Below are 22297 nucleotides of genomic sequence, written 5' to 3'. Positions count from 1 at the left end.
GTGTGTGTGTGTGTGTGTGTGTGTGTGTGTGTGTGTGTGTGTGTGCGCTTGTGTGATAGCCTGCGTTTGCTTCAAGTGGTATTCCACAAAGGTCGCGGTAACATAGTGCGCTTGTTGTTGGTGTTGAAGGGATTTTCACTGGGACTAAAAAGAGATAAAAAAAATTGTCATAGCATATCTATAAGTAAACATACACACATGCGTACATGCATACACACGCACATGCACACACATATACACGCATACACAAACACTGACGTGCATACATACATACAAACACACACTCACATACATACATATGAACAAATATACACACACACATACATGCATACCAACATACAATATAACTTACATATCTGCATACATCCCACATGCATACATGCATGCATACTCACACACACACACACACACACACACACACACACACGTAACTGTGTGTCTGCAATCCGCAGCGGAAGCCTCCTGCAGACAGAGCGTGCAGAGAGAAGTCCTCCTCCCCTTTGTTTACTCAAATGAAATGGCTGTTTCTCAGTGCATATCCAGGTGTTTACATCCCACCTGTCCTTCTGAGTCACACTCATATTTCTAGAAGAATCATAATGATCATGATCCCCGACACCATTAACCCCACCCTAACCTTAACCGGTTAATGGCGCTCGGGACGTATCTATGCACCACCATGGAGCGCCTCCGCCTCCGCCGTTCACTGTGACGGCTGCGGTCCATAAAATCGATTGTTAGGAAGCTGTTCTCGCGGCTCCCCTCTCCAGCCTGAACCGGGGTGCTGCAGGTCCGCCCTCGGCCCCCGGAGACCCCCGTGTTGGGGCTCAGTCTATTTTGGTCCTGGCCGGTATCAGCATATGGCCAGGGTGTTTGGAGAGAGGATAACCGGCGATATGTCAGGGTGACGCCTCCACGCTTTTCTGTCCGGTGTCATCGGCCCATTATTTATATCTCATTTATTCATGGATCCGTCTCACGAGTCCGGCCTGCGCCGCCGACATGAAGGTCAGTCTGGATCGTCTTCTTGTCTGGACCCTGAAGGGTTTCCAGTGTGAAAACCTCGTCTGAAATAGCGACCTGATTGTTCTCATCTTCGTCATCCCCCCGCCTGGGACCCTGGGTCGGCCGAGGCTCAGCTGCTGCGGCGGCGGAGCTCCGTCACATCAGCTCTGTCTCGTCTGCATGCAGAAGCTGCTCCCAGAGGTCCGGCTCCAGAGTGAAGGTGCCATACGAGCGGAGACCGTTCCACCTCACGGAGAAGTGAGATGTCCCACGGCTCCAAAGTCCTCGCGAGGCCTTGTATTTTTGTTTGTCGAATGGTTGAGTACAGAAGATCGGCGTTCAGGTCGGTCAACGCGGCATCCAGACTTCTTTTCCTTTCCCTCGGCGGACCACAGCCCGATTTAAGTCGAGGACCGTCAACTCCGAGCAGGACTCGTCAGCGTGCTGATCTGCTGACTCACGTGCACTCAGGTCACAGTCATTCCATGAATAACCACCAGGGAGCAGCAATGACCAGACTCCTTTATTCACACAGTAGTTGGTGTTGCTACAGAGTTCTTGGACCTGAGGAACCCGACCGAGGCTGTTGACTCCAGGTGTCTCCACGTGGACCGGGAAGCTAAAGATCTGAAAGCTCAGGTGTCGACGTACAATAAATATCCCTCAGAACTGAACCATTTCTGGGGAAAAAAAAGAGGTGGAAATAGAAATAACGCAGACCTGCAGTCCAACTTGTTCTCCTCAGAAAGTCCAGGCATGAGAAGGCTTCTATGTTCTAGATCAAGGTACAGCTCACACACAAACCCAGTTAAAGACCGTCTCCGGCTTCTCGGTCATCCCGACCCAACGTGTCTGCAGATGCCAGCCGTCCTACCAGGCGGTTGTGTCGAGGGTCGGTGGGGGAGGGGTGGGGGTCGTTGGGGTCGGCAGGGATTTGGGGTCGGACAGTAGCTACTACTCTTGGGTGGTAGTGGTTGAATGTGTGTCTACGAAGATCGCCCGCTTCGCACTCCGTCAGGCCCGGAGTCCTGGAGAAGGACACACATGGACAAGGGGTGTTCACAGCAAACTCACAGCCCAGAAACCTATCCCATAACCTCCACCCTCATGCAGTGGGTGGAAGCCCAGTGGAGAAGCAAGAAGTCACCAGAGACGGTAATTGAAAGTTCTTCTGGCCAAAGCTGGTCTCCTATCCTAGTCCTGTCCAGTTAGAGTTTCCGTCTTTTTATTTGATTTTCCAAACTGCACCAAAACCATCATCTCGAAGGGCTGAAGCTCTTCTCGACCATCTTGACGATCTCCTCCTCATCACCGTGAACCCGTGACCGATTCTATGATTTCAGCTCGTTTGTCGATGACAGCGTGGCAGAGAAGCGGTGAGGTGGTACTGAAGAGCATAGAGCAAAGAGTTGCCTGCTTTGGAGACACTGAGGAGATGGGAGATGCAGATGTGGAGGTTCCTCTTTGGGAGTGAGGAAGATGGTGACGATCAGGAAGGAGTCCATCAGAGGGACGACACATCGTAGATGTTCTGGAGATAAAGTCACACCGAGATGGTTTGGACATGGACAGAGGAGGGACGGTGGAGATCTGGGGAGGAGGATGCTGAGGTTGGAGATCAAGAGGACGACCAGAGAGGAGGTTTGTGGATGGAGGTGGGGAAGAAAGGAAGCTAGATGGTGTGAGAGGAGGTGGTTAGATGGAGGCAGATGATTGTCTGAAGGGAGCAGCCCAAAGGACTAGAAGAAGGAGAAGCGCATAGATCAGTCTCATTGGTCGACCTTCAGCCTTCTTGAGATGTTCACATTGGAACCTTGTTTTTTCTGATCACTCATTGATCAGATGGTCCATGGATTGCACCAATGGAAGTTTCCTTTCACTTGTATTTCACCTTCTAGTTGACCCTCCCAGCGTGTTCATCCTCTCCGCAGCACCTGAAGATCACACCTGCCTCAGGTGTGGCCATATCTCCCGAGGGAACGATGGCCGGCTCCACCGTTTGTAAACACCAGGAGCTCCTCTGCTTCTGCTTGTTTTCTCATCATGGACCAGATTAATTCCCTAATAAACCCGACGTCTCTGAAATGAGCGTCCGTTCCATCCCAATCATTCACAGCCATGAGAACATTTGATCATTTCATTCTCCTTCTCCATCTTTAGCTAACAAGATGTGGATGTGAGGGGAAATTCAGTAGATCCTCCTCCTCCTCCTCCTCCTCCTCCTTCCACCTGTCTTCAGCATTTATGCCAAACACCTCCGTGGTCCTCAGGGCGCCGCCAGAACAGCCATGCTGTTTGGATATTATGGTTTGCGTTCCCCACTGAGAGTCACTGCACAAACCGGCCCGCAGTGTGGCACACACACACACACACACACACACACCCCTGTAAAGTATAAATAGAGCCTTCCTGCCCACACTCAGCAGCATGGGCACGCTGCATGACCTGAGTGGAAGTCCTGCGGCCCACAGCACCCCCTAGTGGTGGGTCGTGTTTCTTTGCTGTGCGGGAGGAGGTAATCTTTAATTTATGTTACGCTCCCTGGAACTCCAGAGCGGCTGAATGTTCTTTGATATAAAGGATATACTCCGCAGATACTGGATGACAGCCGCGGCGGTCCTCGTCCTCAGTACTTGAACGTCTTGTGGGCGTTTGCACATTCACTGCTTTCACTCTGATTTGCATTTGCTTTTATCTTCTTTCGGACTCTTGATGCACCGCCAAGCACTCCAAACGCCTGACAATCTCTGGTGACCATAAATACACCGCTCACCACTAGTACACTCCAGTGCACTCCAGGGCACTCCAGTACACTGCAGTACAACCGGCCTGGACGTAATCCAAACTCTACCTGATGTTTTGGAGTAAATTGACCAAAACGTCAAACCGATAGAAAAACATCCTTTCATTATTACACAGATTTTTGATTGACAGCTTTGCTATTTGAACCCTGATTGACCATCCTATCCAAAAGCACCAGTTTTCACATCTATAATATATATCTATATGTATATAGATAGATTGGTCGATCAGTCAGTTGGTCTGTAGGTAGGTAGGTAGGTAAGTAGGTAGGTAGGTAGGTAGGTGCTCCGATTACTGTGCAACATGTACTTCTGTGGACTCATGAAGTTATTTAGCTTTTGCTCTGGTTGGTTCCTTGCTAGGCATGGCAGCCCTGCTGGGTGTGTGTGACTGGGTGAATGTGTGACTGGGTGAAATTGATCCAGTGTTGAAGCTTCAGTGCGATGCAGGGAGGAGTCCTACAGAATGACGTTGCAGTGGCTGAAATGGTTTTTCAGTCATTAAATAATGAATTCATTAATTCATCCATTCACTCATTCATTCTCCACACTGCCTGTGCTGACCCGGGGTCACAGGGGGTGGAGCATATCCCTGCTGTCATTGGGCGAGAGGCGGGGTTCACCCTGGACTGGCCAATCACAAGGAACCATATGGGGACGTACAACCATTCACCCTCTCACCCATGAATGGATGGATGTGTGAATGGATGAATGGATGAACTTTCTAAGTATCTTCGTCCTTCAAGTGTCTCGGTACCTTAGAAGGAGCAGAATATAACCAGGGTCACTTACTGGTTAGTCCTTGGTCACCCATCGAAGTTCACTCTTCACGTTCTGCAGCTCGGACAGGTTGACCGCCGGCCCCGGAAGCTTCACTGCCCCTGGCAACATCTTCTTTTCTTCCGGTGTCTGGGAGGTTTCTTTTGGCTGCTCTGGAGACGGAGCCTGTGAGAACACGAGTGGATACATGATGTAAGAGGAGCCCTTAGTCATCTGCCTCCACCTTCTTCATCTCCACACCCTGTAGCCTCACCGTTCCTCTTGGGTTTTTCTCATTCACACATACATATTCTGTCTTACTGCTGATGACCTTCATTTCTCTTCTCTCCGGCTCCTACCTGTCTCGACGTTGCTCTCGCTGTTAATCACAGCGTCATCTGCAAACATCATGCTCTGCTTCTCCTTTCCTTTGCTAGCTTTGTGGTTCCCGTGGCAACCACATTTAATATAACACGACTACCACGGCAGGTATGAATATGATAATAACACATTTAGATGTTGCTACGTGTTCAGGGAGCTACTGGGGAGAATCCAAAGTAAAACTAAATGACAGCTGTTCAAATGATGTTTGGTTCCTGTAATTATTCAATGTTGCCATGGTAACGTGCAGTTTTGCTTCAAAGATGACAATGTCTGAGAGGGAGTCTGATGGAGACACACAACCGCTGTGTTATAAGTCACCCAAGCACTGATATATACAGCGGGGAGAATTGTACCGAATATTAAGTTCTGTTTTTCTCATGTAACAAATATAAAATGCAAATTAATTACTTAAAAATCATAATGTTTTTTCTGGATTATTGTTTTAGATTCCGTCACTCACAGTCTAAGAGTACCTTTGATAAAAATTACAGACCTCTGAATGCTTTGCAAGTGAGAAAAGCTGAAAAATCAGCCGTGTATGAAATACTTGTTCTCCCCACTGTATTTCTATCACATGCCTTCCTGAAAGTCCCGCGTTTCCCGTGTTTCTTACCTCCTCTGTGTCCGCCGCCGTCTCCTCTCTCCTCCTGACAGGAAGCCCCGCCCCCGGACGCAGACCTCCCATCGGGATGTTCAAGTTAGCCTGATGGACAGCGACAAAGGCTCACACCTCCGCCTCCTGACCATCCCCCCCCCCACGTGACCCAAACTTCCTGTTGTCATTGTGTTCAAAAAAGGAACTTGAGGGTGTATGAAAGACACACACACACACAGTTGCTGTCACCGTCCCCCGATGCCGCCTGTTTCGTGCCGCTGTCTTCAGAGTCCAGTGTGTTGTGAGTATGGTGGTGTGTGTTGTGTGTGTTGTGTTCGCCCGGCGAAAGTGTGCGGCTGCTCCCCCCCCCGAGGCACCGCGGAAGCCGGTTTCCCTCAGAGCTCGGACGCCTTTCGGAAGGATCTCCTGCATTCACAGCATGCCTGCCATGACTTGTATCTCTGTGAAGTGGCTTTGCCTGCGGCTGTTTATCGTCTTGAGCTTCGCGAGGAGACAACAACATCTACCGACGTTCCACAGATCACAAGCTCAGAGGGAGGACGAACCTCGACGGAAGGTGCATTGACCAGCAGTGACAAGCAGTTACCAATGGAAACCAATATAAGCCATCTCTAACCAACGGCGTCTAACACAAACCACCAGTAACCAACATTAGCCAACGTCAACCAACAGAAGCCAACAGTAACCGACAATAAGCCAGCATTAACCAACAGTAACCAACAGTTAACAACATTAACTATCATGAAGCAACAGAAATCAGTGGTAACATACATTAACTAGCATTGACCAATCAAGACCAATAGTAACAAACATTAACTAGCATTTACAAACAGTCATCGATGGTAGCACACATTAACTTGCATTAACCATCAGTCACCTGTCAGGTACACATTAACTAGAATTAACCAACAGTAACTGATGGTAACCAACATTAACTAGCATTAACCAATAGTAACCAACATTTAATAGCATAAGCCAACAGAAACCAATGGTGTCACACATTAACTAGCATTAACCACCAGTCACCCCATCGGTGACAGCTGACCTGATCCTGGTCTCGGCACTTCAGTCTAGTAGCTATCGGTCCTTCCTCACGTTCCCGATGGTTGGTCCAGCTAGTTCTGTGGATAACCTGGAGAATCCTACCTTACTTGGAGGTGGACTGGATCCCATTCACGGATTAGTTAACCCTTGTGTGGTGTTCGGGTCTGTGGGACCCGTTTTCACTTTTTATTAAAAGAAAAATTATAAAATTATAAAATTATTTAATTTTTCAAACTGAGACTCACTTACTTTGGCTCATTTTCTGTGAAGACCATATGTCAGAATACACATTTAAATAATAAGTTATAAATGTGACCTAACACAGGTAAAGGGCAAATATTAACCATATATATTATTTATGCTGCTTTTAATTGGTAAACATCTGTTCAGTATTTTAACATAAAAGTGTTTGATTGTGAGGCATCAAAAGCCACAAAATGCAACAGGTCCATCAGACCCACAAACGCTGGCTGAGTAACAACAATATAAACATTACACAAGGGTTAATAGTTAACAGATGTCACTCTTTCAATTCTTTATCTTCTATCATCATGAAATGGTTCATTCTGAAGGATTTTCCTGAGCCAGAGAGACGGCGGACAACTTTCTGGGCTTAGATTAGGCATCCAAACATCTAGCTTGGCAAGACGTGTCTCTGCTGAAGGTCCGATGGGGATCTCTGTGCCAATATTTGTGTACGAAGGGAATAGAAAGGCAATTATGTATAAACTGAAATTAGCATCAGGATGGTATATTTTATGAACAGTCTCAAATGATGGCTTCATATTTATAGTTCACACACACACACACACACACACACACGCACACACACACACATATACAGCCCTTTATTGTGGCTCTATCTGATCTCTGCTTTTATATATAATATATCTTACATACCATTGCAATCAGTTCAAGGCCTCTATAACACAAACAGATGATGGATGTATAATAGCCCCCCAAATTAATTGTCTTATACTTTGGGGGTATATATCAGGGTCAGATGGGGTATATGTCATAGAGGGGTATCTGTTGGGGGGTTTATGTCATGGGGGGAATATTTTGGGGGAATATCTGTCATGGACGTTGGGATATAAGTTCTCGGTCTCTGATGTGAGGGGAAGGAAATATCAGTCATTACATTTGGACAATGCAGATAGGATTCATCAGCCAATGAGTGAAGACAATCGATCAATCGATCAATCAATGAATCAATCGGACTGACGGGTCTGTCTCCGAGCATTCTTTGGTTGTTTTCACATCCACCGGTGTCCTTCAGAACGTCTCCTCCATGGTGGACTCTGAGCGAGCGGTCAGGATGGAGCTCCTCTGACAGACGTCTGCATCGGAGTGTTTACCGCCACGTTCTACATGAACATCTGCCAGTGTGGAGTTTTATTCATTCAGATTTGTTTTTTGAATTCTATTGATGTGTTGTTTTTGTGCACAAACTCAAACATCCCCTACATTATGGACTTGGAGTTGGACCTCCAGCATCTCATGGGCCTTAAAGGAGTTCCAGGAACACGTCATATATATAAACCTATGTACGTAAACTGTTTAGCAGCTGTGAGGCCCTGGAGTGGTGAGGAGAACATCGCCGTGGACAGTGTTTACTCTGGAGATGTTCTGCTGCCTTCATGTCTCCGTCCTGACGGTGGCAGGTGTTTGGACTTACTCATGGTTGGACGAGGAAACGAGCACAACAAGGAGGGAGGAGGTGAGGGAGACCACCCCCCCCCCCCGTTGCCATGCACACCAGAAGCCAATAACACACACACACACACACACACACACACACACATACAGGCCTGCATCCCTGTCTTGGCTAACACGCTGCACTAGCTTAGCCTTGATACTCAATTTGCACAGTGTGGGAAAAAAAAACTCAAACATTGCATTTGCATTTACCAATAAATATCTCAACATGTTGTCTGGACCCTTCATTGGGACACAGAGTGGACAGGAATCGCACCGGCAACCCCCAACAGACACACACACACACACACACACACACACACTGATGAGGGTGTTTACCTGCAGGGCCTTGACGTTGGATGAGGGTTTGGACATGTCTGCCCGGTGAGTTCACTACCTGCACACACAGAGCACAGGTAGTCAGTGTGTGTGTGTGTGTGTGTGTGTGTGTGTGTGTGTGTCAGACAGAGAGCTAAAGAAAGAGAGTGTGTGTCGTAGGTGGGGGCGGCACTGGGCTGGTTCTGTGGGGTTTTGAGGGCTGGGATAGCATTTCCGTTGCTAAGCTACACTTTGCAGTGAGAGGCAAGAAGACGACCTGCTCTCTAAATCATTGATGAGGGGGGGCAGAGAGGCGGGGGGGCAAAAGTAGTACATCTCTGTATGACATCAGGATGTTCCTGTGAACTTATTCAGTGAACATCTTAGAAGGAGCTGATTCTGATACCATCATTCATTCATTCTGTCCCGATCCGCAGCCGGTCCCTGCTGTGATTGGCCGAGAGGCGGGCTCACCCTGGACTGGGCCATCACTGGGACAACTGGAGAGACATTCACCTCTCATTCACATGTCTGGAAGATTCAAGGTCTCCATTAGAGCTCCCCCTCGGGGTCAGGTTGAGGGTCAAAGAGGAACACGGTGAAAAAGCTCACAGGGTCTGAGCTCTGAGTCCGTCCATCGGTACATCTAATTCCTCCTGGGCCTGCAGACTCTTCTCTTCAGTTATTTTCAACTTCTTCCATCCTGTTGCCGCCCCACCAGCACCCCTCCACCCCTCTAACCATGGCCTAGTTAGTTCATCTGGCGGTGGGTGGGGGGGGTTTCCAGGGTGATGTTTGCACAACAACACACAGACGCACAGGCACACACGCACACACACGCACACGCACACACACATAAAAGCTCATGCACACAATATGGGATTACATGAATGTTACCACGAGCAGCAGCTGCCTGATGCCTTCTCACGCTGAGACTTTCTACCTCTGACCTCTGAGGGCAGACACACACTAGAGGCTCCCTGTGTCCTTCTCAATGGACGGATGGATGGATGGATGTGTTAATGAATGATTAAATGAATGAGCAAATGAATGAATGGGTGAATGAATGGATGAATGAATGAATTAGTGAATGAATGAACTTTGAATGGGTGGCTGAGTGAATGAACTGATGAATGAATGAATGAATGCAGAAATGATTAAATGGATGAGCAAATTAATGAATGGATGAATTAATTCATTAGTGAGTGAATGAATGAATGACTGGGTGATTGAATGACTGAACTGATGAATGAATGAATGAATGAATGAATGAATGAATGAATACATGCACAAATGATTGAATGAATGAAATAATGAATAAATGGCAAATTGAATGAATGACTGAATGAAAGAGTGATCTTTGAATGGGTGGCTGAGTGAATCAACTGATGGATTAATGAACAAATAAATGAATGGATGAATTAATTCATGAATGAATGAATGAATGAATGAGTGATTGGACCAGATCTGAGCCCTGTCTGCTGCTGCCTCTGAAGGAGAGACACTGAAAGGTAACAGCCTGGATTCAAACCCTGGAAGGTGGAAGGTCATGAGAACCTCTGGCTCCAGCAGAGAAACCTGGAGCATGCCTCCAGGTGTCACGGCAAGGTGTCGCTGCGCTCCACATGGACGTTGTGTCGAGGGACGGAGGATGAGCGCGGCTGATGAAGAACAACGCAGGCTTTTCCGTGAATTAGAGCTACGCCGCGGGTGTGCGGGGCGAACCGGCGGGTAGCAGTAGTCAGAGAGGAATTAGAAGGGAACTAACATCAGCTGGGATGGAGCTCCAGCAGGTAAGGAACACCTGGCGGTGGGACACATGCGCACTCACCTGGCAATGACGCAACTCGCATTTGTTTTGGTGTTTTCTCTCAGTACTTCTCTCAGACTTTAGGTCTATCATCAGCTCTCCCTCCCCCCCGCCTCGGAGCGGCGGCAGGATTCCTCTCGTATCTGGGATTTGTTCTCACTATAAATAGACGTGATACTCGGAGGGGACCTGCTTTCCGTCCCTGCACGCGCTCGGTGACACCGCGGAGCAGCAGCTCACACCTCCAGGATCTCCAGACCTCTCACTGCTTTCCACCGCCATCACCAAAGCACCCCCTGCACGTCCTCCAGCCGCTGGAGAAGGACCACACCGTCCTCCCGGCACCCGACCCCAGCCGGGGAGCTGGCATGGCATCGGCCTATTTCTGCTCAGACACTCTGATGCCTCTGCAGGCCCACATCACTGGGAGTTAGAGGTGTGTGTGCGTGTGTAGGTGGATGGGTCACCGAGTGGGTAGTTTTGAGTGTGTGTGTGTGTGTCTGCTGTCTTACCTCCTGGCGTGTGTGGCTGCTCTGCGCTCTATCGCAGGTCCTCTTCTGCTACCTGACCTGTTTCCGCCGGCCCTGATTGGCCGGCGGCTGCAGGCTCCTCCCTCTCGGAACCAGACACGCTGGTAAAAATGCTCAATGCCTGGGTTTCATCCGCCCTTTATTTCCCGCCCCTCGGAGTGCGTGCATGTAGATACGGGCCGCCTCCCACGATGGCCCGGTCCGGAGATGCTGCTCCGCCACCACAGAAGAAGGAGCGGACAACTCTGATCTAGAAGTTTCCCTCAGACATGCAAACACATCCACAGAGGAACCAGGTGTTCGTCCAGACGGCAGGGAACACCTGGTCCAGGACTGGAGATCATGGCAGAGGATATCTGAAGATTAGCATGAGGAGTAGATAGAATTATAATCATGGTATAGTATATTACATATTGAAGTGTCATCATTATCATTATACTAATTCTGTGGTTGTTTTATTGTCATTGTCAAGAAGATGACAATTAGTATCATCTTTGTAATTAGTAGTAGTACTAGGATTATGTTGTTTCAAAGTTGTTTTCCTCTTGAAGACGCCTCTGTTAGATGTGGGTCGAGTCTGTTTTGGATATCCAGGCGTGAGTTCCCCAGATCACGCCCAACTCATGAACTTCCAGGAGGAAACAGGAAGTCAGACTTCAGCAAACCATTGTTTTAATGACCGGACTGGTTTTTGTGTCTGTTTGATGGGCCGGTGAACGGTTTATAACAAGGAGACTGGAACCCTCCCCCTGCAACTTTACACGAAGGAGACACATCTGCTGCTGGCTGGAGGATCCTCCTGCGATCCGTTGTATCTCCAGCTCTTCGTGCCTCAACCTCGTATAGTGTGATCTTTTCCATAGATGTTGCGGCACGCCACCAGAACCGCCTGATGTCTGCCTCTTTCTTCTCACTGCAGAGCTGAATATCTTCTCCTGCTCCAAAAACCCACGGTAAAGAGACAGAACATCAGCAGAACATCTAGGGTGATCCAATTAAAACCCATAAAAAACGTCCCAGCACGGCATTTGGCATGAGGTTCCATTTCTGATCTGACGGCTGATGGGTGAGTGAGGGAGTGAGGAGTCCGTGTTTGTTTCCATCATAGATCAGAGAAGTTCTCCTTCTGCTCCGGCAGCAGCCGCTCACCCTGCAGAACATAGGGAGGGTCTATCAGAAACTTTTGCAGCTTTTTTCTGGCTCGGATTGTTTGAACAATGAACCCTCTCCATGTTGAATTTGTGTCTGCACTTCAAGTGCATTGTTAATGTGAAAGGCATCAAGACACACACACACACAAGCTCCTGTCTAGTAAGGACCTCTGACATCTCCTGGCATGATGCCGATGCCAGACAGACTTGAGTGTTTCATTAATAAAAATTAAAAGAAAATGGAAAGCTCGGCCTTCCAGCGTAAAACCATGAACAATGAAGTAGAAATAACCAAGTTATTTTTAGCTCAGATATTTGACACCGTCAGTGCAGCCGCTCCGTCGATGGGAGGCTGCGACACAACCGAATCGGTACGACGGCTGCTTTCCGAGTGCCAAACATCTCGGCGTGAGATGAGACGCTTATTATAGATGCATAATGTCTGGCATGATCCCTGCACAAACCGAAACAATATTTCCTCCGGCCTCTGAAATATTCTCCAGACACATCATTCCTGTTAGAGATGAATTGTAATAATTTCCTTATTTTATTCATGACAGCTGCAACGCTTTATGTAAATCGTCGTGAACCTTCCTCTTCTTTTCCTTCCTTCCTTCTCCCTCCGTTCCTGAATGAGCAGCAGAATCGGTGTGTCCTCCCTGCCCCATGTGAACCGAGTGCAATTCCACGATTGACCGCTAGATGGCGCTAATGAGCCCCAGCGCTGCGTTGTAAACAGAGAAGAAGAGCCAATCCGGAAGTGAATGCTGGCTGTGCTGACGATTCACCTGAGCCGTAGCATCTCACACACCTTTGCTGTCATCATGTCCGCACCGAGCGGAGCTTAGACGTCCCGGCGAACATGTGGTGCCGGAACGCGTAGGCGGACGGAGGGCCGGCGGGCGGAGCGATGGAGGCGGTGCGGCGAGCCTGAACGTGTCGGCTGTCGGGCTCGGACGAAGCACCATGATCCCCGTGTCCCTGCTAGTGTGCGTGATGGCAGCCTGGTGCGCCGTTTACCTGGCGGACACGCTGCTCAGGGTGAGTCCACGGACGTGTCGCGGGTGGAAAATGAACTGCCAGAAGCGTGTTGTTGTGAATGGTTGAGGGCTGACCTTGGCTACACAAAGCGACAGCTAGTTCCCGCTGCTAGCCTTGGGTTGCAGCTCCAAAGCTTTCCCTTTCTCAGCCTGTCTCATCTCCACATCCTGGAAAGGTTCAACCTTCAGGAAAGGATGATGAGCATCCCGTGCACGGATCGTGTCTGGCCCGTTTTACGGTTTCATTGCTAATGAATACATGAACGGAGCCGTGTGAATGATCTGCTGACATCTAGTGGCGATGCGGGGAATTGCAGCTCCGCCTCACCACACCCCCCCTGCAGAATCTAATACTTTGCTGAAGAAGAAACCGAGGTTATGAACACATTGAAATTAATTAAACGTATCCATATTCGGTCCAAATACCTGAGATAAAGATTCACTTCTTCAAACTGCAGGTGCATAAGCCAGTAGTTGTTTAAGTTACACCCACAACTGATAATAGGACAAATGAACTGAAGTGGTACCATGGTACCAGTTCAAGAACACACACACACACACACACACAAACGCTCTGTTTCTGACATGTGGATGAGAGGGTGAACGACTTGAATTGTCTCACAGTGATGATTTCGTTAGCACAGCAGAAAGTGGTCAGTAGTTCAGGTAGTAGCTACAATATAGTTAAAGATTGTGGTTTACAATAATATCGTGTGTAATGAAAATATAAACAATAAACACTTTGTGCGAAAATGGAAAATACTAGTATCAGACAACAACGGCTCACAGCAGCAACACGTCCGGGTGTGCGGGTGAATGAATGAATGAATGACAGAGGTCTGCTGGGAGCAGAGCTGCTGTTTGACAGCCGAACTGCAGCTGGAAGGAAGTACCTGCACACCTCACCTTCACACAATCGGGGTGCAGGAATGTATCGCCGAAGTAGCTGCTCGATGCTGCAGTGATGTTCTGCATGGGGCGGAGACTGGGTCCATCAGAGCCCATTGCCTTGCTGTTTGGCTGCCGAGGTTCATCCATGATGGGTTAAATGCAGTGCTCAAATGAAGCTGATGTGCATGTACAGTTCCTCAGTGGCTCCTCGGTGTCTTCAGACCATCTTTGCACCATGTGCCTCACAGCTGGCTGTGTGCGTCCCAGGGGTCTCCACGCAGGCCAGAGAGGTCTGATCTCCCCAGAGGAGGAGGGAGCTGCTTGAAGACCTCGGTGCTCCAATGAATGAGAGCGTGGATGGTTATGTGTCTCTATATGAAGCCCTGTGATTGGCCGGTCCAGGGTGAACGCGGCCTCTCGCCCAATCACAGCTGGGATAGACTCCAACTTTAGTATCTCATTTTAACAATTATGTATTTGAATCTCAATTGAAGTCACTTTGTGTTGTTTACAGTACTACCACGCAGTAGTACTGCATATACTCGTTCGGGTAGTTGTAGAATACGTGTGAATGGTGAGGAAGTGTTTTTCCCACCCTGATGCTCCTCCGTGTCCTCCGCAGTCGTCGACAAGCCACCGGGTCAGCTACGAGTCGTGGCTGGCGAGCCGAGGCCTGATGCTGTCCCCGTTCCACCTGCGCTGGCAGACCACCATGTTCAACAGGCTCTTTGCCTACTGCGCCCGTATCAACCCCCGGGCCCTCTACCTGTGGTGAGGATCCGTCTGCTTTTCCATCTAAACCTCAGCCAATCCCCTGCCTCCGTCTAACCCTCAGCCAATCCCCTGCCTCCGTCTAACCCTCAGCCAATCCCCTGCCTCCATTTAACCTCAGCCAATCCCCTGCCTCCATTTAAGCCTCTCCTCACAGCGCCTTCCTTCCTGTCCTCTCCCCTTCTATCCATAAACCTCCTCTCTGGTCTTCCTCCAGACCTCCTGCCTGGCAGCTCCAACCTCAGCATCCTTCTACCCAGATCTTCTCCATCCCCCTTCTGTCCATGTCCAAACCATCTCAGCGAGACTTTATCTCCAGAACATCTACCTTGTGCTGTCCCTCCTTCCTGATCCTCTCCATCCTCCTCACTCCCAAAGAGGAACCTCCAAATCTTCATCTCTGCTGCCTCCTGTCTTCTACGAGAGCATCGTCTTGACCCTATTCCATCATTCCATCTCCCGTTCCATCATCTAAGCCTTTATGTTCTTCCTCTTGGAGAGTTTTGATGTCATGGAGATGCCGTGGACTACAGTCCATTGTCGTGCTGGTGTTCAAGATGCACCACCTCTCCATTGTGTCGTCAGGTTCAACAGCGGGCTGGTGTTTGGTCTGGTGGCCATGCTGGGGTCGGTGGTGCTCCTGTTGAGGACGCTGCAGCAGACGCTGGCTCAGATGACCACAGACAACCCAAGGATGGGAGGCCACCAGGCCCTGCAGGTGGTGGTGAGTAGAGATGGTGAGGATGAGGATGCGGGAAACCTCTGCCAATGCTGGTTTCTGAGGAAAAGAGGTTTTTGGTCGTGCCTCATGGATCTGATCTTCTACAGCTGAGCTTGCTCTCGTACATATGCCGGACGGTTTTCGTAAAGCTCCCTCAGAAACGAATGATTTGACAATGAAGATGTTCCCGTGGGTGTGTGTGAAGAATGACTGGACTGGTTTCTTCTTCTGGTTCCTGCTGCTTCCAGGTGCCTGGCGTCAACCTGCCCACCAACCAGCTGCTCTACTTCTTCACCGCCCTGCTGCTCAGTGGGGTCATACACGAGCTGGGTCATGCCGTGGCAGCACTGAGGTTTGTCACACACACACACACACACACACACACTTAGAGCCTGTTGTCATGTCAACCAGCAGAGACTGTGCCCTCACTGACAATTTAGAATAGAAAGTATCAGCAGAGACGCCATTTTTGTAGTCTTTAAACCCCCAGACCCCTCCCACCTTCTGTGTATTCACCAGCCCTTTCAGAACATCTCCTCGATATGATGAAGAACATCTCGCCGCTCGTCTGTTCATTTTTCTCTGAACCCCGATCCCTGCATTCCAGAAGAAGGGGAACTCATCTCCTGACCTGTGAACTAGTCCAGCCTGTTTCTGATAGCATCTGTGGTGTCTTCTGTCCACCTGCACATGGCTCCTGCAGCGGGTCCTCCGGGTCGGAGGTGTAACATGGAGTGTTCTGCTGTGCCCCCAGGGAGCAGGTGCGGGTCAACGGCTTCGGGATGTTCGTGTTTGTGTTGTACCCCGGGGCGTTCGTGGACCTCTTCACCACGCACCTCAACCTCATCTCGCCAGCACAGCAGCTCCGCATCTTCTGCGCCGGTGAGTTTGTCTCCTGCGCCAAACTCTGGATGAAAACACCTTTCATACGCGAGGCCGTATCTCCTCCAAGAGACCACAGAAGACCCCCTACCAGCAAAGCCTGCCTGAGATTTTCTGAGATGTTCTCCCCTGTTGGATTGGAAGTGTGTTAAAATGCTATGATAAGGACATTATGAAGTTTTGATGGTTCAAGTTGCAGAAAGGGGGGCAGGGGGTGGGGGTGGGGGTGGGGTTACTTCCTGCCCGCCCAGCCAATCACAGGCAGGGGTTCCATGGCACACATGAAGGACAAATGGAGGAAACCAAAACTTACTGGCTCAACAACCACCTGTCAAAACTAGGATAATTAATTCTCAAAGAATTATGGGATGCGTGGGTTGCAGCAGTGCCGCCCTCATGTCACAATAGACACAGCAGACAGCCGGGTGGAGACGTGATGGATGAGGCCTCCATTTTTCAGCAGCATCTCTTCCAGCTGGCAAAGATCAGCTGTCACTAGCGGTTGTCCAGTTGGTTAAACCCCAAGCTGAAGGTTTGACCTCCACTGGCCTGCAGCCCCTCCTCCTCTTCATGGTTCCTTCTCCTTAGAGCGCCCCAGACTCCAGCAGGAACTGATGAGGGCTTCATGTTTATTATTTTTAAGAATCGAAACCAGCTTCTGTGGATAGACAAGTTGGTAGCTCAGAGATCAGGCGTCTTCAGACATCTGTCACCCTCAGCCTCTTGTGCGAGAAAGTCAGGTGTGTGTGGCAGCATGCATCCAGGGTCCTGGGAAAACTGGTTGCATGCTGGACGAACTGGACGAACCCGGATGTAGGACATCTCTGAAGTTCCAACCTTTGGTCTGCGTGCAGCTCCTTCAGAGGACATGGAACTCTGAAACAAGTGTGCGTGCTTTCGTGCATCTGACGAGGATTGCGTTTTTCTTCCTCTCTCCAGGAGTGTGGCACAACTTTGTGCTGTGCGTGGCGGCGCTGGCTTTCCTCTTCCTGCTGCCTCTCCTGCTGTTTCCCGTGTACTCCAGCGGCTCCGGAGCTCTGGTCACCGAGGTGGTGGCGGTGAGTGCAGAAGCTTTTTCGATCCTCCTGAATGTTGTCCTCAGAGGACTCCGGGTGACGTAGATCGTAGAAAGGTCCTCCTGTCTTGGTCCCGGTGACCCGCGGATGTGTTTGGGTCCAGGGCTCCGCTGCCGCCGGCCCCAGGGGCCTGTCCGTGGGGGACCTGGTCACCAAACTGGAGGCCTGTCCCGTCCGGGGGGTGCAAGACTGGACCAGTTGCCTGTCTCACCTCGCCCACGCACCGCAGACAGGATACTGCGTCCCCGTCGCAAGCCTGCAGCCCAGCTGGGCCCACGGACGAGGTGGGTGGAGCCCATTCATTCACTCATTCACATATAGACATAAGGTCATTCACCCAGCCGTTCCCGCGCCTGCGTTGAGGTCCTGACCCTGGTAGACCTGAGCTGTCAGTAAATGTTGGTCTCCTGGTGTTTCCTGCTGTGGGATTTGCAGATCAGTGTTTGTGAGGGAAAGCAAGACATGACCTGTGGAGGCCGTGGAAGCTATGTGACATAGTCTGCCTCTCGATCCTTCGAGGAAGTTTTTGTATTGTTCATACGGTCCTCCCGCCCACCTGTATCACCATTCTTACTGTATTGCGCATTTTTAACTATTCTATATAGTTTAGCATTGCGCGTTTTTACACTATGCTTCTGGTTTTTGCGATATAATTGTGTTTTCATATCAATTATTTTCATTATAAAATAAGCATTTTCTTGGGTGGTGACAGACCAGAGCCACAATAGCTTTTTTTTCCCCCTGCATCTCCTGCGCATTAGATGGATTCAGCAACTTGCCTTGTCCATTTCACATAGACATGTGATCACTATGTGTACTGTTACTCTGCGCAGATGCATTTTTATGAATTATCCATAAAATTTTTTGAATTATTTCAACCCTTACTATGATGTCCAAATGTTTGGATATCCGGCCCTGTACCTCAGCGTGTTTAGGAAGTATAGGAAGTATTTCTAAGAGTATGGGAAAGGTTGATGAGAGGGTGGGGAGCATTATAAAGGTTTTCGATATATAAATATATGTAACTAAGAAATGTAAACATGGTTGCTACATTGCAGATTTTGGTTCATGGCAGTCGGTTGTTGAGCCTAACCCCCACCATAAACCACAAACTACTATATTAGTTTCTGTAGCTTCAATGCTAGTTTTTTTCATCTTCAATGGTAGTATTTCAACTTTTAATTCTAGTTTTTGTTTTCTTAATTCTAGTCGTTGTAGCTTCAATGCTAGTGTTTGTGATACTAGTTTTTATACTTTCAATGTTAGTTTTTGTATATTTAAAACTAGTTTGATACTAGTTTTTGTATTACAAATTTTTATAATGCTAGTTTATATAATGCTAGTTTATATACTTTTACTGCTAGTTTCTATTTGTTCAATGCTGCTTTTTGTATTGTTAATACTAGTTTATAATACTGTAGTTTGTATAGTTTTAACACTGGTTTTTGTGTATCTAAGGCTAGTTTGTATATCTATTAGTTTTTGTATTTTCATGCTTTTCTTTTTTCTATGCTAGTTTTGATACATGTAATGCTAGTTTGTGTATCTTTAATGCAAGTTTTTTAATGCTGTTTTTTGTATTTTTAATGCTAGTTTTTATTATGTGATGCTAGCTTTTGTGTTTTCAATGCTAGTTTTTGTATTGTTAATTGCAGTTTTTGTATCTGTTGCTGGTTTTTGTATCTTAAATTAGATAACATTCAGCTTTATTGTAATTTGACATGTATTGCACAAGCACAGGGCAATGAAAAGCAGTTTGGCATCTAATCAGAAGTGCAAAATAGCAGATATGATAAATGAATTAACATTCTGACATGGTGCAGTACAACAATAATTTACAGGTGATTTACAAATTGGATATGATGCACATATTATACACATGGGTATGTGAATTCAATGTGATAAAAGTTGAAATGGACATTAAATAGTGCATAGCTAAATAAATACAGCCAGCATATAGGGATAATAAACTAGTGTGGTATTCTGTATAAGCATGTGTTTGTGCAGGACAGTTCAGCGGCACAGTGCTTGTGTTTATTCTAGTATTTGGGTTTTTAATGCTAGTTTCTGCACAGTTTGTGCCAGCTGCAGGCGACACAGTACAAATGAGGCTGGATGAAGCTTTGCAGACCGTGCATCAGACTCTCCATGCACCTTCCTTTGAAAGCGCTGGCAGTGGGCTCTGGATCCAGTGTTAGAAAGCAAAACCCGCACTCCGCGTACGCTGAGATTTTATCGTTGATAGTGTAACGGGAATTGTACGTCACTATGAAACTCACTCAGACCTACAGTTTAATGGACCAGCACAGTTGCCAGTGCTGGGGAGACACCGAAGGATACAGCAGCTTAATCAAGCAGGGTACCGGTGTTGGCGTGAGCGCTGCTAATATTTGGACTGATGAGTGTATCATTTAAATTAATTTCGTTACTTTTCTAATAGATACGAAGATAATATTTGTTAACATTTCAATTATGGGGCAGATTATTCCTGTTCTTTCTGCATCTGTTGGTGGTACATGAAAGAAGCAATCCTGGATCTGTTTGTGAGCGACAGCTACCCCCCGACAGACTCACAAATCTAAAAAAAAACATCCCTCATGCGTCCTCCTCCCTCTCTCTGCAGCTTTCAAGCGGCTGGATGGGACGATGGACTGCTGCAGCAACAACAGCCTGACGGACCTCTGCTTCTCGTACATTAAACCTCAGAGCAGGAGTAGCAGGGAGAGAGAGGTCAGGCACGCACACACAAACACAGTGTGTTTTAGACAAACCCAGCCGCGTAGTACTTCATATTTTCCTGACTGGTTGGTTTAGGTCCATGAAAATAATCTGATTTCAGCACATCTGGACTAAAGACATACCTGTAACTGTAGAAAATATGTTTTTATATAGGTTATGTTTACTGCCTCCCCCTGCAGTATGCCTGCATGCCGGTGCGTAAGATGGTGACGGGGTCGCGGACATGTCATGCCGACGGCGAGTGCGCCGCCCACCCCCGTGGCCCCAGCGTGTGCGTCACGCCCTCACTGGAGAACCAGACCCGCTTCATCCGGGTCACCCATCCCCCGGACTCACACATGCTGTTCGTGGGCTACCCGCCTCACCTGCAGCACGCAGGTACGCACGCCTTAGTGTCGGCCAGAGCCTTCAGAACTCCACCCTCAGCTCTACAAGTGATGAAGCAGGTGTTCGGGCGTGTGCAGGCGTGGCCTCCTCACATAATCACTGTTAACATGCTTCTCAAAGCCCTCCTGTGTGTCTCCCGCGTCCAGTGAGCCTGAGCAACTTCGTGCCCCGCTTCAGCTTCCTCCACATGGACCTGCCTGTCTTCCTGGAGACCTTCTGCAAGTATCCTTTAAAAGCTTCCTGCAGAATTTAACCTTCAGTCGTTCTGGTCGTTGATTGGAGATGAACCCTCCTCGTCTTCTCCTGGCTGAGGGTTATCTTGAGGCCCTGCTGTCTGAATGCAGCCTTCAGCTGTGGAGCTTTCTAACGTTGGCTTCCTCTGTAGGTCTCCATTGGTTCCCAAATGTCAGTGTTTCTAAATTGGAGATCCCCTAGGGATTTTAACAGGTTCTCATTTTCTAACGTGAGAGGCTCCACGATGTTTAATGGTCCTTAACCCCCCCTTCAGATATGTGGTCTCCCTCTCCGGCGCCTTGGCCGTGGTGAACTCCGTGCCATGCTTCGCCCTGGACGGCCAATGGATGCTCAATGCCTTGCTGGAGGCCACCCTGGTCACTGTAGTAACAGACCGTCAAAAGCGTGAGCTGATTGGCTTCTTCCTGCTGCTGGCGGGCAGCGCCCTGCTGGCAGCCAACGTGGCTCTAGGGCTGTGGATGGTCACTGCGCGGTAGCTGAAGCCAAAGCTCCCAGGAGTGGGGGAGGGGGTCCACTCAGGATGCGGTCGGATGGGTGGACCGATAGTGGACCGTTATACTGTGATCACAACCAGGGTAGAACCGACAACCCGACAGCGCTGTGTGATGGAGCAACAAACCCTCCTCTTCCTCCTCTAACGCCGTGCACTCTGAAGCATGTGCACGGTGGATGAGTGCTGACTGTTTACAGACCCTCACATCCCAGACACCTGCATCCCCAGAATCTTGGGGCCACCTGCCACGCATCCCTGCCAAATAGTGAGCACCTACCCACCCAGCACACTCCTCCAACATTTAACCACAGCTGTCTGAGGGGGGGTCCCTGTGTGTGTGTGTGTGTGTGTGTGCATGTGTGTGTGTGCGTGCGTGCGTGCGTGCGTGCGTGTGTCCTGTGGAAGGGGGATATAGTAGAGGCCCAGGAACTGGCGACTGGGTGATGACACTTGGTCCCTGGGACCCTCTGGTTTTGACCCTTTTTTGACACACACATGGCTGTTGTGTTTGTGAGGACCCAATATGGCGTCTGCTCCCTTGTCGCCCCCCTTCCAGCAGAACCATTCCAACAAGGACTTCCTGCTCTTCTTCTAAGCACTTCATACCACGTTTCACTGTTTGTAATGTGACGGAGTGGAGCTCCTCCGTGGTGTTTGTGTTCTTGTTAATATGTCACACACACATACATCAATGCTTGATCACTGTATGTGAGCTCCTGGAGCTCAGGTGTAGATGCTCGGGTTTGAATATACTTTAAATATACAATTTTAAAGATATTCCGTTTGTGGAGGTCGTGTTCCACGGACTCCGTTTCTGGGTTTCTATCTTCTCCAGTAGTCCTTCCTGAAATAAACTGGATATGTTTTGCTGAATGGAACGTCATGTTTTGCGGGTCTTTTTCTCGGAAGAGTCTTCTGGCACCACA

The 22297-nt window shown here is 48.7% G+C and overlaps 2 protein-coding genes across 4 annotated transcripts; one reads left to right on the top strand and one right to left on the bottom strand.

Moving 5' to 3' along the window:
* Window positions 1-1511: 1511 nt before the first annotated feature.
* On the bottom strand, window positions 1512-11081 carry smpx (small muscle protein X-linked). 2 transcript variants are annotated; one of them, XM_086150798.1, is made up of 5 exons: window positions 10948-11081; window positions 8647-8704; window positions 5563-5652; window positions 4599-4751; window positions 1512-2033 (listed from the first exon to the last, which is right to left on the bottom strand). In XM_086150798.1, the coding sequence occupies exons 2-4, from the start codon at window positions 8680-8682 to the stop codon at window positions 4602-4604; spliced, it is 276 nt and encodes a 91-aa protein (XP_086006924.1). In that variant the 5' UTR covers window positions 8683-8704; window positions 10948-11081; the 3' UTR covers window positions 1512-2033; window positions 4599-4601. The 2 variants fall into 2 exon arrangements, with proteins under 2 accessions (XP_086006924.1, XP_086006925.1); XM_086150799.1 differs by lacking the exon at window positions 10948-11081 and adding an exon at window positions 10457-10553.
* Window positions 11082-11201: 120 nt separating this feature from the next.
* mbtps2 (membrane-bound transcription factor peptidase, site 2) lies at window positions 11202-22249 on the top strand. 2 transcript variants are annotated; one of them, XM_086150794.1, is made up of 12 exons: window positions 11202-11918; window positions 12757-13157; window positions 14670-14818; window positions 15404-15542; window positions 15788-15891; window positions 16294-16421; window positions 17361-17479; window positions 17601-17781; window positions 20121-20227; window positions 20416-20614; window positions 20770-20845; window positions 21132-22249. In XM_086150794.1, exons 2-12 carry the CDS (start codon window positions 13083-13085, stop codon window positions 21352-21354), a joined length of 1500 nt encoding a protein of 499 aa, XP_086006920.1. In that variant the 5' UTR covers window positions 11202-11918; window positions 12757-13082; the 3' UTR covers window positions 21355-22249. The 2 variants fall into 2 exon arrangements, with proteins under 2 accessions (XP_086006920.1, XP_086006921.1); XM_086150795.1 differs by lacking the exons at window positions 11202-11918; window positions 12757-13157 and having other exon boundaries at window positions 14684-14818; window positions 15036-15542.
* The last annotated feature ends 48 nt before the right edge of the window (window positions 22250-22297 follow it).

Source organism: Fistularia commersonii, chromosome 8 (genome assembly GCF_037954325.1).
Source record: "Fistularia commersonii isolate RoL2024-O1a breed Wild chromosome 8, RoL_Fcom_v1.0, whole genome shotgun sequence".
Taxonomy (NCBI): Eukaryota; Metazoa; Chordata; class Actinopteri; order Syngnathiformes; family Fistulariidae; genus Fistularia; species Fistularia commersonii.
This window is presented reverse-complemented; position numbering and strand designations above follow the sequence as displayed.

Bases quoted from the DNA above. Each gene is read 5' to 3' on its own strand.
- smpx (XM_086150798.1), bottom strand. From the start codon at position 8,682: ATGTCCAAACCCTCATCCAACGTCAAGGCCCTGCAG. The intron at 5,653-8,646 runs GTAAACACCCTC...GCTGTCCATCAG, and splicing joins CCAACGTCAAGGCCCTGCAG to GCTAACTTGAACATCCCGAT. The intron at 4,752-5,562 runs GTAAGAAACACG...GTGTTCTCACAG, and splicing joins CGGCGGCGGACACAGAGGAG to GCTCCGTCTCCAGAGCAGCC.
- mbtps2 (XM_086150794.1), top strand. From the start codon at position 13,083: ATGATCCCCGTGTCCCTGCTAGTGTGCGTGATGGCAGCCTGGTGCGCC. The intron at 15,543-15,787 runs GTGAGTAGAGAT...TGCTGCTTCCAG, and splicing joins ACCAGGCCCTGCAGGTGGTG to GTGCCTGGCGTCAACCTGCC. The intron at 20,228-20,415 runs GTCAGGCACGCA...CTCCCCCTGCAG, and splicing joins GGAGTAGCAGGGAGAGAGAG to TATGCCTGCATGCCGGTGCG.